At 40.2% G+C, this 15,672-nt stretch overlaps 2 protein-coding genes across 3 annotated transcripts; both read left to right on the top strand.

Annotated features, from left to right (window-relative positions):
• The first annotated feature begins 2,830 nt into the window (after positions 1–2,830).
• s1pr1 (sphingosine-1-phosphate receptor 1) lies at positions 2,831–6,281 on the top strand. The gene is made up of 2 exons (XM_067398619.1): positions 2,831–2,985; positions 3,859–6,281. The coding sequence occupies exon 2, from the start codon at positions 4,059–4,061 to the stop codon at positions 5,145–5,147; it is 1,089 nt and encodes a 362-aa protein (XP_067254720.1). The 5' UTR covers positions 2,831–2,985; positions 3,859–4,058; the 3' UTR covers positions 5,148–6,281.
• Positions 6,282–8,045: 1,764 nt separating this feature from the next.
• zbtb37 (zinc finger and BTB domain containing 37) lies at positions 8,046–15,590 on the top strand. Of its 2 annotated transcripts, XM_067396027.1 has the most exons (4): positions 8,046–8,531; positions 10,022–10,995; positions 11,481–11,580; positions 11,709–15,590. In XM_067396027.1, the coding sequence occupies exons 2-4, from the start codon at positions 10,052–10,054 to the stop codon at positions 12,228–12,230; spliced, it is 1,566 nt and encodes a 521-aa protein (XP_067252128.1). In that variant the 5' UTR covers positions 8,046–8,531; positions 10,022–10,051; the 3' UTR covers positions 12,231–15,590. The 2 variants fall into 2 exon arrangements, with proteins under 2 accessions (XP_067252128.1, XP_067252129.1); XM_067396028.1 differs by lacking the exon at positions 8,046–8,531 and having other exon boundaries at positions 9,457–10,995.
• Positions 15,591–15,672: the final 82 nt, after the last annotated feature.

Raw genomic sequence — 15,672 nt, 5'->3', positions numbered from 1 at the left:
TTGAACGTAACTTTTAATGTAAAATAAACAAAGAACAAAACGAAAGTAATGCCGGCAGACCCTCGCGGACGTCTGCCGGCCACACAAACATAACAAAACATAAAATAAAGTCCAGGCCTGGTCCTCTCTCGTCTTTCATTGTAGTCGCTCCTCGTTTTATGCCTCCGGAGCTCCTCCGTGAGAGACTCGAGGCCGGCACGCCTCGCAGGTGACGCTCATTATCACTCGCGTCACCGGCCTCGCGCCGTTCCCTCACGGCTCTCGCCCGCCCTGCTCGTCACATACCCCCAACGCCCCTCGCAGGCCGGGGGGTACCTCCGAGACTGCGCTCTACTCCCCCCCGGGGCCTGTCTCGGCGGCCGCAGCACCTGGGGGTAAGGACAGACGAGACGAGAGAAGGAGGCGGGAACCGGCGAACATTGAACGTAACTTTTAATGTAAAATAAACAAAGAACAAAACGAAAGTAATGCCGGCAGACCCTCGCGGACGTCTGCCGGCCACACAAACATAACAAAACATAAAATAAAGTCCAGGCCTGGTCCTCTCTCGTCTTTCATTGTAGTCGCTCCTCGTTTTATGCCTCCGGAGCTCCTCCGTGAGAGACTCGAGGCCGGCACGCCTCGCAGGTGACGCTCATTATCACTCGCGTCACCGGCCTCGCGCCGTTCCCTCACGGCTCTCGCCCGCCCTGCTCGTCACAATACCAATACTTTATAGTATCACACCCTACATAACGAGCAAACAATATTTCTGAGTAAATAACGGAGTGAGAAGCAGACGGAGGCGGAGCCTGCGCAGCTTGTCTCCTTTTCTGCTGCAGTTCTCCCCAGAGTCAGAACTTTACATGAAACACTGTATATTTCCCTCCATTATCAAAATCTAACACCCGCAAAAACACAGATCGTTAGCGCCTATTTTACAGCATTGTTATGCAAATTAGCTCGCGCACGCTCTTACATTAAGTACAGGATTGTTCTCAGTTTAATGCACATCTTAATGATTGAAAATGACTTATTTTAAAACGTAATGCAAAGACTGAATGTCTAGTTTGGCGGTTAGTGTACCCTGTGATTCTATAGTCTGCATTTATTTTAAACAGACAAATAATCAGTAATTAACTTGTACTTAGCCTACACTTTAAAAAGGGTATTGTGACAATAAAGGATATTTTAGCAAGTTAGTAGTACTTTTGACAATGAAACAAAAATATATTAATCAGAGTGTGGCTTATTTTGTTTACATTTTAAGTGTTTTTATGATAAAAATGCAATACCCCACCCATTGGTATCACTATGGTATTTGGTACAGGGGCCCAGCAAGATGGTTTGTACCCAGGGCCCAAAATTTGGTGCTACGCCCCTGTCGCCCATATACTTCAATGAGCGTGAGACATCACTTCCGTTGTCAGAGCGCGATCAAACCTCACTAACAGGAAGCTGAACGAAGTTGGACATAGTGGTGTATTAGAGGTAAAAAATTATATAAATACTGTTTACTCGATCGTTTTGTGTCTTAGGACATCAATGTGCCGTCACGAGCCGCAGGGTTTAATTTGGATTTGTCTATGGAAGTTTTTTCGACTCTTATTGTTCAAGTTCCCAATCACTGCTATTATTTGACTGACAGACGGCAGCGGTTGCAGTTAAAAATCATAATTTGCGTTCGACTGAAGAAAAAAAGTCCTCTACATCTTGGATGCCCTGGGGGTAAGCAGATAAACATCAAATTTTCATTTTTGGGTGAACTATCCCTTTAACATGAACAGTCGCTTCTGAGGACGTGTCTTTAAGATTCTGTCACTGAACACCCTAGCAACTACTCAAAAAACCTTAGCAACCACATAGCAACACCTTAGCAACCACCAGCACTGATGGTGGTGAGTGCTGCAATTGTATTATCTTAATATTATCTTAATAAAATATATATTTTTTAATCTGTTTTCCCACATGACAGTGATCACAGCGTTTTATTTTTTTAACCTCTGTTTGGCCTGCGACACATCCGAAAGATTTATGGGTGGATGGATGAACAATGACTTAAGTGTGGTTTAACACTTTTTGGGGCCACTTTATATTCAAAACATTATATCACAAGATGCAGATCACCCCTGACTGTGAATAGATCTATTAATCCAACTATGAAGATGTTCCTTGGAGGTGTAAATCCCTGACACATCAAAGAGCAGCTCCTTTGCTCTGGGAAACACAGGCCTCTGGACCTGCAGTAGAGGTTTAGGGGCCATTGAGAGCAGTAGACCTGAACAGACTGGGTGGCACATGTGATTAATGCTGAGTTGAAATTAGGGCAAATGGGGGGTAGATGAGCAGTCATGCTTGGCCTGCCCACCCGGTTCAGGTCGTGGTGTTTGGGGTGAGTCTGTTCGCAGCTGGGACATTCCCATAGGAAGAAACAAAAGAACAAGGGATATGGGGTTAATCTGAATTTAGCATAATGTGATTTGACATAATACAAATGAGATCTACCTCTATAATGAACTATATATATAAAATTAATATTTATAGACACTACCAGTCAAAACTTTAAAATTTTTAATAAGTATTTTAGTAAGCTTTTTAAAAAAAAAAATGAAAGTGAGAGTTTCTTATGCCCACCAAGGCAGCATTTATTTGATCATAATAATATATGTATATATTATAGAGATTTCTGCTTATTATTTTGTGCCATTCATTATTATCCCAGTGTTTGAACTTCACTGTTTTGGAATGTCTTGGAGATCTTTGGATGCTGTGGAATAATAAGAGGGTAATGAGACCGAGGGAAGGGGGAGGGCTATGAAACGGGTGGGCTGAACTGCAGAGGGGTGAATTGGCTCTCCAGTCTCTCTCCAGTCAGAGAAAAATTACCCCTACAATCCTCCACACGAGACTCGAGCGATGCGATAAATACTGCATCTTTGATATCTGGCCATATCGCATCAATATTACAGGATTACACGGTCAAGACGTTTGGTCTGGAGTTTAAAGGTAAGAGAAACTCTTCTTGTCCAACCTTTAACTTTTGAATGTCAAGCGACAGCGATCTTAGCCGTCATAAGTCTAAAGTTTTACTATAAAAGTTCGTAATATCGCGAATGGCTTTTAAATGTAAGTGTGAGATATAACAGAATAGTAATCGTGAATACGACTTTTTTTTCGTCGCAGTTGACATCTCTTGTCATGTCGTACAAATTTGACAGTGTTGAAATTAGTATTCACAAAATGAAGAGCGAATATTTAAAATGTAACACGCATTATTTACACGTTTTTCGTTATTCTGGGTTTAAGAAAACATTTTTAAACAAAAAGTAAATTATTAATTTGCTTTTCATTTTCTTTTACATTAGAAAAATACGTTTTATATGAGTGTTGCTATAGGATATAAAAACAGTTTAATCGTTCATATATATATATATATATATATATATATATATATATATATATATATATATATATATATATATATATATATATATAGTTGAGGCATCTCATGACATGTCCTCTAAGTTTGACATTGTTGAGATTCGTATAAATAAGATGACACCGAACAATCCAGTAGGGAATACCAAACGTTTTCATGTTTATGATTCGCTTTTCATTAGTAAATTAGTTTCATTAGTAAATTATTTCTAATGGTTTTTGTCAGGTGCTTTCTTTCTTTCTTTCTTTCTTTCTTTCTTTCTTTCTTTCTTTCTTTCTTTCTTTCTTTCTTTCTTTCTTTCTTTCTTTCTTTCTTTCTTTCTTTTAAAAGAAAATAACTAGTTTTCAATGAAGCTGTTCATAACATCAAGAAATATAAATATTCTATTATAGTAATATGCCGTTCAAGTGTTCTAATTTATGGCAATTTATTTTCTCTAGCGTTTTCATGATGCAGTTTTTGGATTTGTGGACCGCATTCATCCTCTGTAAGGATTTTTACCTGACTTGAGAAAACCTTGCTTACATGACATCATACTGAGAGGAGAACTGGATACCCCGTTTCCCAAGTCCACCAGCACCCCTCTGTGGCCTGTGGTGGGTTGCACTTTGGATTTAAAAGTACCAAGCCAGTGCGAACCATGGATGACCTAATCGCCAGACACTACAACTTCACTGGGAAATTTCGCAAGGTCGACAGGGACCCCGGACTAAGAGCGGACTCTGTCGTGTTCATCATCGTGTGCTGCTTCATCATCCTGGAAAATGTTCTGGTTCTCCTCACCATTTGGAGGACCAAGAAGTTCCACAAGCCCATGTACTACTTTATTGGGAACCTGGCCTTGTCAGACTTGCTGGCCGGGGTTGTGTACACGGCAAACATCTTGCTGTCGGGAGCCAACACATATAAGTTGACCCCAACGCAGTGGTTCTTCAGGGAAGGGAGCATGTTTGTGGCCTTGGCCGCTTCAGTGTTTAGTCTCTTGGCCATTGCTATTGAGCGACACCTGACCATGCTGAAGATGAAGCTCCACAACAACGGCAAAACTTGCCGGGTCTTCATGCTGATCAGCACCGTGTGGTTCATCGCTGCCATCTTGGGCGGCTTACCCATCATGGGATGGAACTGCATCGAGAGCATGAACAACTGCTCCACAGTTTTGCCTCTCTACCACAAGACCTACATCCTCTTCTGCACTACCGTATTCAGCGTCATCCTCATGGCCATCGTCATCCTGTACGCCCGCATCTACGCCCTGGTCCGCACGCGGAGCCGTAAGCTGGTCTTCCGCAAGGTGGCCAACGGCCGCGGCAGCAACAAGAGTTCGGAGAAGTCCATGGCCCTGCTGAAGACCGTCATCATCGTGTTGAGCTGCTTCATAGCGTGTTGGGCGCCGCTCTTCATCCTGCTCCTGCTCGACGTGGCTTGTCAGATCCGTGCTTGCCCGATCCTCTTCAAGGCCGAGTGGTTCCTGGCTCTGGCCGTGCTCAACTCCGCCATGAACCCTCTGATCTACACCCTGACCAGCAACGAGATGCGCCGGGCCTTCATCAAGATGCTCAACTGTGCCGTCTGCTGCCAACCGGAGGGCAAGTTCTCCAGGCCCATCATGGGCGCCGAGTTCAGCAGGAGCAAGTCGGACAACTCCTCCCACCCCAATAAGGACGAGCCCGAATACTCGCCCAGGGAAACCATAGTGTCTTCTGGGAATATCACCTCTTCCTCTTAAAGGGACTATCTTCTAAATTTTCGTCTCATTCCGTAGCAAGTGTTTGTCTGAATGAGTGTGTTTGTGCGGTCTTCAGCGTCCTCGTTGTTTGCGATCCTTAATGGTAGCGGAGTGCTGGGAGAAACCAGGATTTGTTGGAAGTCTCGGCTTGCGCTTACATTTAAGACTTTGTCTTCTGCTATTCCTGACAAGACCGCCAGTTGAAACTTTTCCGCAACTTAGGGAAGCACTTAACCAACTGTTATTGTGTCTTTTTTTTTAATTTTTTATCCCAGTCAAATGGAATCCTGTAGACAAGCACTTTTCGGGGAAATGCTCCTTGAGAACCAACATAGGCATTACTGACTCGGTCTAAAATGGATTGATGTGAAACATACTAGCTTGTTATGGTTGTTTGTACTACATTTTTGGAATTAAATTGAAGAAATGCAGCCGAGAGGTACTTGTGTTTCTTTGAGTTAACACTATGGTTTAGGATGTTATTTTGCCCCTGATCCAGAATGTATTTTGTAAATGTATTTGTTTTTCTTTACCTTTCAACAAATAAACTTTTGTTGTAGAAGAGTGTGCATGTACATTAGCTGTCAATATTAATTTATCTTGAAACAGTTCCAATAAATTTGAAACTTGGAGGGATGGAACTAAATGTTGTGTTTATTAATTGTAAATATATTTTATTATTTTACTTTGATAGTACCCCGTGTATTGTAGCTCGTGAACATTGATCTGCTCTGCCGCCCATCAGGTGTAGATTTATCTTTGCCGGGTTGCATGGCTCAACTCTAATGACTCTAATTTGGTGGAATGGAAAGATCTGGAGAATTTGAGGTTAATGTCTATGTGAATTTTCTGGTGGCATGTCACAATACAACAGAATTCCAGCTGGTTTATCAATGTACAGGCTTCTATTTATCCATATGTTCCTCATACATACAATTAAATCATGAGCCAGTTTTATCTGTGTTCACTGTTGCACATTGTAACATCTAGCCTGTGTTTTTGTTCTGTTAGTTGTTAATAAATATTGTCCATGAAAAAGAAATTAAAGTTGTGATTTATATTTTAATGTAAAATGAAATTTTAATGTTTTGTTTAGTATTTAGAATTGGGGCCAAAAGTTTGAGGCCTCACATTTAAACCTGTAAATAAAGTTTAAAAACCTATTGGACGAAAAGGCCATATGTTCTTCCATTGAAGCTCAAAATGCCCTGGATCATTATCATATAATTTTGGAGAACATGATCATCAGGTTTGACACAAAACTGTCAGCTGCTACTGTCATTAAACGGACAGTTCACCCCAAAATTAAATGTTGTCATCAAAATTTAGTCATAATTAACAGTAGCCATTGACTTTTTTTTTCCTACTGTGGAAGTCAATGGCTATTGGTTACCAACAGTCTTCAAAGAGAAACTCATACAGGTTTGGAACAACATGAGGGTGAGTAAATGGTGACAAAATTTCATTTTTGGGTGAACTTACCCTTTAAGGCAGACATACTGAAATTTATGTTGTTTTTTCACGTTAATTATTTCAAATTTATGATTATATAGGTACACTTATATTTAATAACTCCCAAAGAGCACAAAAAAAAAAAACCCTTTGAAAAGATTCATGTAAATGTACCTTTGATTCATGCGCAGTAGCAAATATGTTCATATATATTAGCAAAGAGCGCCACCTACTGGATATCTGATGAAATTGCTTCTTCATAGCGTTAAATTTTAACACAATATAATTTCATTAATAATAATTCATTCGCAAAGCTTAAAATATCAGGCATAATAAATGCTTATCATGTTCACATTTACACTAAAAATACATATTTACATTTAAATGTATGATATCATATTGAGATTTTTATGACACGCATCCAGTTTTAAGATGGGTACAGCTACTGCAAACAATTAATATTCTGGATATTTACCATGGCAAGTATGAGCATGCAGATCATTTATTGTTTGACCTTAGATGTACATTTTCCTTTATACATCCACATATATTTTAATCTAAAATATTGAAGGTGATGAAAAAAGATTCATGAACATAGCTACCTATTTAGCTTACAGACACATTTTCCCTCAATAATAATCATTATACTTATTAATATTATTCTAATAATGCAAAATACTACTACTACTACTAATAATAATAAAATAAATAAACCTACTGAAATTGAAAACGTAAGTTTAAATATCACTTGGAATTTCATTACTGATGAAGAAAATTTGATGAAACTCTACAATTTATAAAATAGAATGTAAAAATGACAGAAATTATTATGACATGTTAAATAGATGGAAACAAAGATGTTGCTATAACACAATGATGATTTTTTTTTTTTTTTTTACAGTGAACCAAAGCATTACCATGACAAAGAACAATATAATTCAATATTGCAATAATTTGAATATGGTTGTGAACACAATGCAAATCACGGCTGGTAAGGTTGAACAATGGATAAATTACGTAAAGTTTATGTTAGTTAAGACACATGACTAATACATTTTTTCATAGGTTCATTGGGTTCAGTTTTATTGGAATGGGCCTGCACTGCCCTGCAACAAGAGTTTATTTTACATATGTGTAATTTATTCATTAAATGTTAACATTAATGTTCAGAACGGCTTACGGTATTTCAGTAAGTAAATATCTCTTCGTTTATATCTTTATAGTCCCTCACACATACAATAAAGGAAGAAACTGTCACCAAAAAATGCAACCAAACTCTTTACCCACTTTCACGGCGATGGTAAAGCAAAAGCATCATGGGAGCACGAGTCCTTTTCGCTGAGTTTCCCTATTGCTTGTTGCTATGGCTGCGATGCGACAGAACTACAGTTCCCAGAATGCCATTTTCTGTACATTGGCTCATGTTATACATGGGGGAATAAGAGAGCGGCGGAGGAACCGAAAGCGAGAGCAGAATCCCTGGCGATAAGTATAGCGATTAATAGTGATCGTGAAATGGGGGGGATTCAGTGCCAAATCCTTCAAAACAGGGTGTCGTAAAAGAAAAACCGCATTTTGGTGTTATATTTTTAAATATAAATTTGGCGTGGACCGGGGTAAGGCACCTCCCTGCCTTCTCTGCGCCGGGGTGTGTGCGTGTTTTTCGGGTAGGCTTCATCGCATCACCGCGCTGCAGTGTGTTACTGGAACCGAACTGAGGTGCCACGCCGCCGGTTACAGCTGCCCTGCGCCGTCGCCCGATACTATGTCAAAAACAGAGAGAAACAAAGTAACACTGCGAATCAATCCTACTGACCTATGCAATGAAAAAATGGCAACTTTGCTCTCTAACAGCTGTGGTTTGTAGCCATTAAGAAGTGCAATTGTGCCGAAAAATATAGTGGAGCGATTTTTGTGCCTGGTATTAAAAAGGTGAGGTAAAAATGTTTGCATTTCACTGCAACTTTCTTAAAAAAGGGGGTGTCACTTTACATTACAATGTTACAGTTGCAATCCTACTGTTTAATTACATAACTACGGAATATTATTAATGAAATATGTATGTATGGTGTTTGTGAAACTGCTTCTAATTGCACAAGCTTAATTAAACAGGTTGTTGTCATTGCTGCTGTTAACCCATAATTTTAGTTATCTATCAGTAAGCATTATAATACAAGTTTTTCAGCATGTTACATTGTAAAGTAAAGTGTTACAAAAACATCTTGTCAGTTGTCAAAGGTGAAATGTGTGATTTCTGTAAAATAATGGGTTTGTCCATTGGCCGAGAGATCCCTGCAAAGAGAACTATACACATGGTCAGGGTGTTTGGCCATTTGGAATTTTGGATTTGCACTGCAAATGGCTTCGGAAACAAATGTACAGTTATATGACTTTACAGGAAGTAGAAAGGGGAATTGTACCCATGCGTCTTGGAAATATGTACTTTGCTACAGTTCTGAACGAAGATGCCAGTCGTGTTTGTTTTAGCTAAACTTTTTCTGTGTCCAAAATCCCATACTATCAGAGTGATGAATAATTGACTAGGCTGACCAACATTCTTGGTACCTATAGCTCTTACTTGTGAAAAGAGCCACCCGGCTAAATATTTTTATTTGTCAGCTTTTTGACAGCTCCTCCGTTTCATAAGACTTGTGGGACAGAAAAGTGGCCTCTGGGTGCACTCCTCAGTCTCTGCAGACGCAATCTGTCAATTTTGGGTAGTGTTCACCTACGGTTACTGCTAGTGTTCACTCATGAATACTGCATATTTAGACACAATGCTCATTTGACATACTACTTTTTGCATACTATTTAATTAAAAAGATGTGCTTTTTTTCCTGTTGTTTGTGAGTACAAATTGCATTTTTACTGTCGACTATATAACAATTAGAAAGACATCACATTTGTTTTATGATAAACATCAAAACAGTAATTTATTACTAAATATAAGGTTGTCAAATATTACATAATTATTTAAATATATAATACAATATATATCTATATAAATACAGTATGGAGTTATTACATAACTTTACTTAATTGAAAGTATGGTAATGTATATTTATTTCTACAAGGTGTCCCTACAAGGGACTCTGTGAATCGGAATTCAGCTACTTTGCTGTTTTTCAAACAGGTTTCCTGAAAACTCCCGTCGGCCATTGTCTAAACTCGCACCACAGAGACGAGTGTTCACACTTTTTGTGGGAATCAACCTTCGAACAGTTAACTTAGTAGTTTTCTCTGTATATAAAGTTGGGATAGGAGAAGGTACTTTCATAAACATCACCTTTAACATTGTTTGCTAATAATACAGATTGTCAAGTCTGGGATGTTGTAATGGATTTATTGCTGACATGCTCAAAAAGTCCAACTGTAGCAGTCTTGTCCAGTCTCCTAAACATTTCTTGTTTTTTTGTCAGCAGCTTTGAAAAGCAGCGCAATAGGCAGCCCGCATGGAACGAGCAGGAAGCATTCAACTTGATATTCCAGACTTCAGCAACTCCGTCCTGTCGCACCTGAACCAGTTGCGAATACAGGGCCGTCTGTGTGACATTGTGGTCAATGTTCAGGGCCACAGTTTTCGTGCCCACAAGGTGGTCCTCGCCGCCAGCTCCCCTTACTTTAGGGACCACATGTCGCTGAGCGAGATGAGCACCGTGTCCATATCAGTGATCCGCAACCCAACCGTGTTTGAGCAGCTCCTTTCTTTTTGCTACACGGGACGCTTGTGCTTGCAGCTTGCTGATATCATCAGCTACCTGACGGCTGCCAGCTTCCTCCAAATGCAGCACATTATTGACCGCTGCACCCAGATTTTAGAGGGAATCCACTTTAAAATCAGTCTATCTGATGTGGAGGAGGAGCTCGGGAACGGGGCCCACAGGACCACCAATCAAACCATAGAGTCAGGAAGAGGTGGGACGGTGTTAGGTGGTTCCCGCTCCCTAAGTCCAAGACACACCAGCTCCCGATTGATCAGCAACACTGGGGTGATCAGCATCCGTGATGTGAGGGAAGTTCGAGAGATCAGTCCCCCTGGGGAGTCCATGAGCCCCCAGATAGTGGAGCACAGTGGCATTGGCTCGGAGGAGGTAGGATCTGGGAAAGAACCCATTCTCCGTATTAACCGAGCCGGGCAATGGTATGTCGAGACGGGGACTGAGGTGGAGAGAGGTGGAGAGGAGAATGTGCGGATGGTGGATGGGTTTCGAATTAAGACGGAAAGGATGGAGGAGTGGATGGGAGCGGAGACCCAGGCATCGGCGGAAGAGGGCAGTGGGGCTGAAGAGGGGCCGACAGTGATGATTGACACCTCAGGACGCAGCACACTGGTGCAGGAAGGAGGAAGAGGCGGGAAAGGTTCTCAGCCGTCCAGTAGCTTCAGTGAAACAGAGAGGTGTGTAAAATCTTTTGGAAGTTCACTTTCTCTGTCAAAAGGAAAATAAAAATGTACCATATTTACATTTTTAATATAAATTCCTTGTCTTACTGCACATAATTCATCAGTTCATCTTATTCCAAAGAAATAATTATTTATTTTCCTTTATAAAAATGTAATCTCTTTCTCTACTTCTAAAACATCATTCTCTTTTGACTTATGTCACCAAGCAATCTTACTTCTCAGCTCCTTCCCTTCAAACATTTTTCATGATCCAGTCTATTCTAGATGGATAAAATCTAAGAAGTCTCAATCTACATTTAGTTTTTTTTATTGTATAAGTATCCCATTCCACTCATTCTACATTGTTTCATGTTGGTTTTAAGGTTTGGGAAATCCAGTTTTGATGCTTTAAAATGTGGTACAATAACTCCAATAACCAATTTTATTCTGTCGACCAGTGTGCTGTAAAAGATTGAACCCGCACTGTGGTTTTCTTTCAGGTTTAGTCCAACAGGAAGTGTGGTGGTAATGGCTGATCGACAGAGAGCCAAGAGTGAGTCCCCAGGAAGAGTCGACGATCAGAGACTCCCCACCTCACAGGTAGGGCATCCTAAATGTAGAAGACTTGATCAAGACTTGACCTTTACACTTACTAAGTTTCAAATGAGCATCACACCTTGGATGGGGTTCATGAAAACGAACAATAACCTCTCACCTTTCCCCTACAGGGTGAGGAACAAGCTGTGTTTGACATGGGGGGATACGAGGAGTACTTACGAGAACAGGTAGGTGACCGGTGGTTTCGCTACAACCCCCGTCTCACCTGCATTTACTGCTGCAAGTCCTTCAACCAGAAGGGAAGCCTGGATCGTCACATGCGCCTACACATGGGCATTACCCCTTTTGTCTGTCGAATCTGCGGAAAGAAGTACACCCGCAAGGACCAACTCGAGTACCACATCCGTAAGCACACAGGAAACAAGCCCTTCCATTGCCACGTCTGCGGCAAAAGCTTCCCGTTCCAGGCTATTCTCAACCAGCACTTCCGCAAGAACCATCCAGGCTGCGCTCCACAGGAGGTGTCCCACAGTGCCTCTCCTGAGACCACCACGGTCACCTCCCGTGGAGGCCAGAACGAAGATGAGTCGCCCTCCCAGGAGGAAGCCGAGGGTAATGGCGGAGGAGGAGGTGCCGGCTCGTCCTTTGGAGAAGGGGTCCAACCTTCAGTATCCACCACTGGGCCCGACTGAAACGCTTCAAAGGAAAACATTGCAAGTTTAGGGAGACACAGGACAGTGGGGTCCAACAGGACCTTTTCTCCCTCTGTCCCTTGTCTCCCGCCATCCACACTGAAGTTGCAAGTTGGAAGGAGTTGAGCGAGCAGGAGGTTCTCTCAGCTGCTGTCAACAAGGAACGGATAAAAAGGGAGAGTCTTCTGCATCCTACTTGGACGAAGATCCTCTATATTTTTTTCACAAAGATGCAAGGAACAGTTTGCTAGGCATAGTATTCTCTAGGGATTAATAAATGGTATTTCCGCTTTAAACCGCATCTACCTTCACCATACAAACTGAACAGAGCGTCAATATATGAAGACAAGCCACACTCCAACAACCTCACACACCACTGGATGCAGTGATTTTTGTTTTCTTCTTCTTTTTTTCTGTTTTCTTTTTTTGTCTTTCTTGTCTTTTATATGTTACATTTTTTTATATTTTTGTACTACTACAAATCTTTCAGGATAAAAAAAAAGAGAAGCTCTAGCTATGATTTGGTCAAATTGCATTGAAATTGCCAAAATTCTCTGTGCCAGAAGATGAGTTTTAAAATGAGAGGACATCGTAGTCCTTTGCTACTTTGCCTTGAGACAATCTTGATAAAATTTCTCTGGGGCTAGACTTTGCGCTCCCCAGCCATGGCAAGCTTAGGAAAACGGGTTCAGTTTTTTATTAGGGACCCTCAGGTCTGACCTAACATCAGATTCTTGATTTATTTTTTCGTTTTGTGTTAAGTGCCGATCCGGCCTGCCATAAAACCGAAACACGTTTTTCACACTTCGCCTCAACGCGGGGAAATTGTAGTTGTAGAACTTTGGGTTTATAGCAAGAAACACCCGGGTCATCGTATTTTACTGTTTAATGTTGGTGGTAATACTGTGATATAGGCACGCTGGTGAAAAGATGATGGTAGAGTACAGCAGTTCCATATGTATTTATTCACATTTAATTCCCGTTAAGGCCTTCATACATCTCCAAGCTCAACAACTCAGCTGCTGAATGTTGACGATAGTGATATAAAACACAGGAAATTCTTCAACCTCAGATAAGCTACAATAGACCGCTCAGTTACCTCTCTCACACATCACTACGCAATACCGATCTGTCGCACGCAGACGCGTGGATGCACTCGGCCGAATTTTACGTTCAGTGTTTTTTCTTCTCATACTTTTTAACTGCTTATAAGTCGCTCATTGAGATTCGCACGTCTCGCCAACTTGTTTTACTGGTCCGACGGTATTTTGTTTGTAAGAATGTGTTTGAACAGGGGAATGGGTCTCTCAGAGGGCATAACCTTCTTCCTTTTTGTGTCAAGTCTTGCAGGCTTGGTTGTCGATGCCGTTTAGGAAAACGGAAACCGTATGTCTGTGATGACTGGGAAACGTTGAAATGCCACGGAATGACTTTGAGTGTAAGATTTCCCTTCATCTGATGGAAGGCACTTTAACCTTGGGGTCAAGTGCCTTTACACTTGGCTTATGAACAGATGTTTCCAGCTGGTGCTATGACGTGAATTTACTGAAGCTTTCAGTAACCAAAGGAACTGAAATTTATTGTGGAAGTTCTAAACCCTTAAGATTTGGAGGGCGAAGAGCCGGGGGGGAAAAAAGAGATTACATCAGGCACTTAAAGAAAGGGTGGGGGTGTTTTTTGTTTTGTTTTGTTAGAATATTTGTATATCTATATACATGTGTCACTTATGCATATTTAGACAAATTTATACTTGTAATAACTATACAGAGGCAGTTTCTAGAATGATCAACAAAAGCAAAGGAGTTTTAAGCGAAAGTAAAGCTGTTATCATTTTTATAAGGCTGTGAATCACACTTGGTTGTGACTGATTTTTTAGGAAAGGTTTGATGCATATTATAAAAATCAGCTACTGATGTTTCCAATAGGGATTTTGTGCACCTCACTTCATATCGACATTACTTTTACCGTAACTCACATCTGTGAACACAGGTCAGCAGGTAAACACTTCTTACAAATATCAGGAACTCACTGTTTACTTTTTGTGTTTACCTTTTTGGGTTGTACCAAGCCGATTTTCTTACTTGGAATTCTAGCTCTGGGTAACTTGGGTCAGCATATTTCACAAGTGCAGCAAAAAAGGAAAAAAAGAAGAAAAAAAAAAAAGAAACTACATGCGTATAAACATTTTCTCTCAATGTAAATACCCATGCCTCAGAAGCAGTGGCAGTGAATTACAATCCTGAAACTGTATAATTTCACGTTTGTTGTACAGTGCAGAACCCAGGTAAAGAGCATGTTGATATTGCTTTTATTTGTCACAATGCAACCTCAAGATAATAGAAAAGGGCAAATAATTTTGTCTGTAAACAACATAATCATAACCTTAATATGTTACAATATATCAAGAAAATAGTTTTTTGCCTTTGTTTAAATTTAGATTTGGGGCATGGGCCTGTTTTGTGTATGCCAATCATATAAGGGTGATAGTGTTTTAAATTATCTCTATGTGAATGAATTAATTGCAATTTAATAACAAGGGATCTATATCTGTAATCAGTCATTCCAATTATTGTACTGCACATCTTAGCAGTCTAAATTTAATCATATTAATTTGAGTTTTAGGGCTAATGATAACTTTCAGCATGTTTCCCTATGTTGACCTTCAAAACATTGATGGTTGACCAACCTGCCTGTTTGTTTTTTATTTTAAACAATATTATTCATTCAAATATTATGTGTTTGGCTTCTGTATTTGTTTTTCAAGCTTTAACATGACAGAATAGATTTGTTGCTACAGTGTATATATTAGGCTGTAATATTTAATGTTTCTGTATGACAATACATCTACTGCAATTTATTGGTATTGACTGATCAAGTCATTTCTAACCAAATTTTGTCTAATCCTAACACAGTGTTACTGAATGCGTAGTTCCATATGGAACTTCATTTGAAGCAATATTTCACCCCATTTCCAAAATTGCCAAGTTGCTTTCAGAAAAAGTGGTGCAGAATTAAAGCACACCATAACAATCGCAACATCTAAAACGTCGTGCAAATGATGACCAATTGATTTCAACAAGAAAGAAAAAAAATCCTGACTTTGTAAAGCAAATATGCATATTGGCAAATGTGATCAAATTTGTGTCAGTGATTACATTTACCTCATGGTTTTTTGTTTGTTTGGTTTTTCATGGTCTGGATTGTGAAAAGTGATGCAGTGCATGTCTCTACTTGGTAGATTTTTTTTTTGGGAAGACCGAATGACAACACTGAGCCATATTTACAGAGTTTGTTCAGTTTTGTCGCAAGTCCCTCTGGAGCAAATATTTTGTACATGCAACACATTTTAGAAGGGGACACTTCAATGCAAGTAGCCTACATATATATTTCAACACTTAGTCTGTCTGAATAAGCAAGCAAATGTGATGCATTGTCAAAAAAG

This window comes from Chanodichthys erythropterus, chromosome 10 (genome assembly GCF_024489055.1).
Source record: "Chanodichthys erythropterus isolate Z2021 chromosome 10, ASM2448905v1, whole genome shotgun sequence".
Lineage (NCBI taxonomy): Eukaryota > Metazoa > Chordata > Actinopteri > Cypriniformes > Xenocyprididae > Chanodichthys > Chanodichthys erythropterus.
Note: the sequence above shows the minus strand (reverse complement) of the source record. Positions and strands in the feature narration are given on the sequence as shown.

Bases quoted from the DNA above. Each gene is read 5' to 3' on its own strand.
- s1pr1 (XM_067398619.1), top strand. From the start codon at position 4,059: ATGGATGACCTAATCGCCAGACACTACAACTTCACTGGGAAATTTCGC.
- zbtb37 (XM_067396027.1), top strand. From the start codon at position 10,052: ATGGAACGAGCAGGAAGCATTCAACTTGATATTCCAGACTTCAGCAAC. The intron at 10,996-11,480 runs GTGTGTAAAATC...GTTTTCTTTCAG, and splicing joins AGCTTCAGTGAAACAGAGAG to GTTTAGTCCAACAGGAAGTG. The intron at 11,581-11,708 runs GTAGGGCATCCT...TTTCCCCTACAG, and splicing joins AGAGACTCCCCACCTCACAG to GGTGAGGAACAAGCTGTGTT.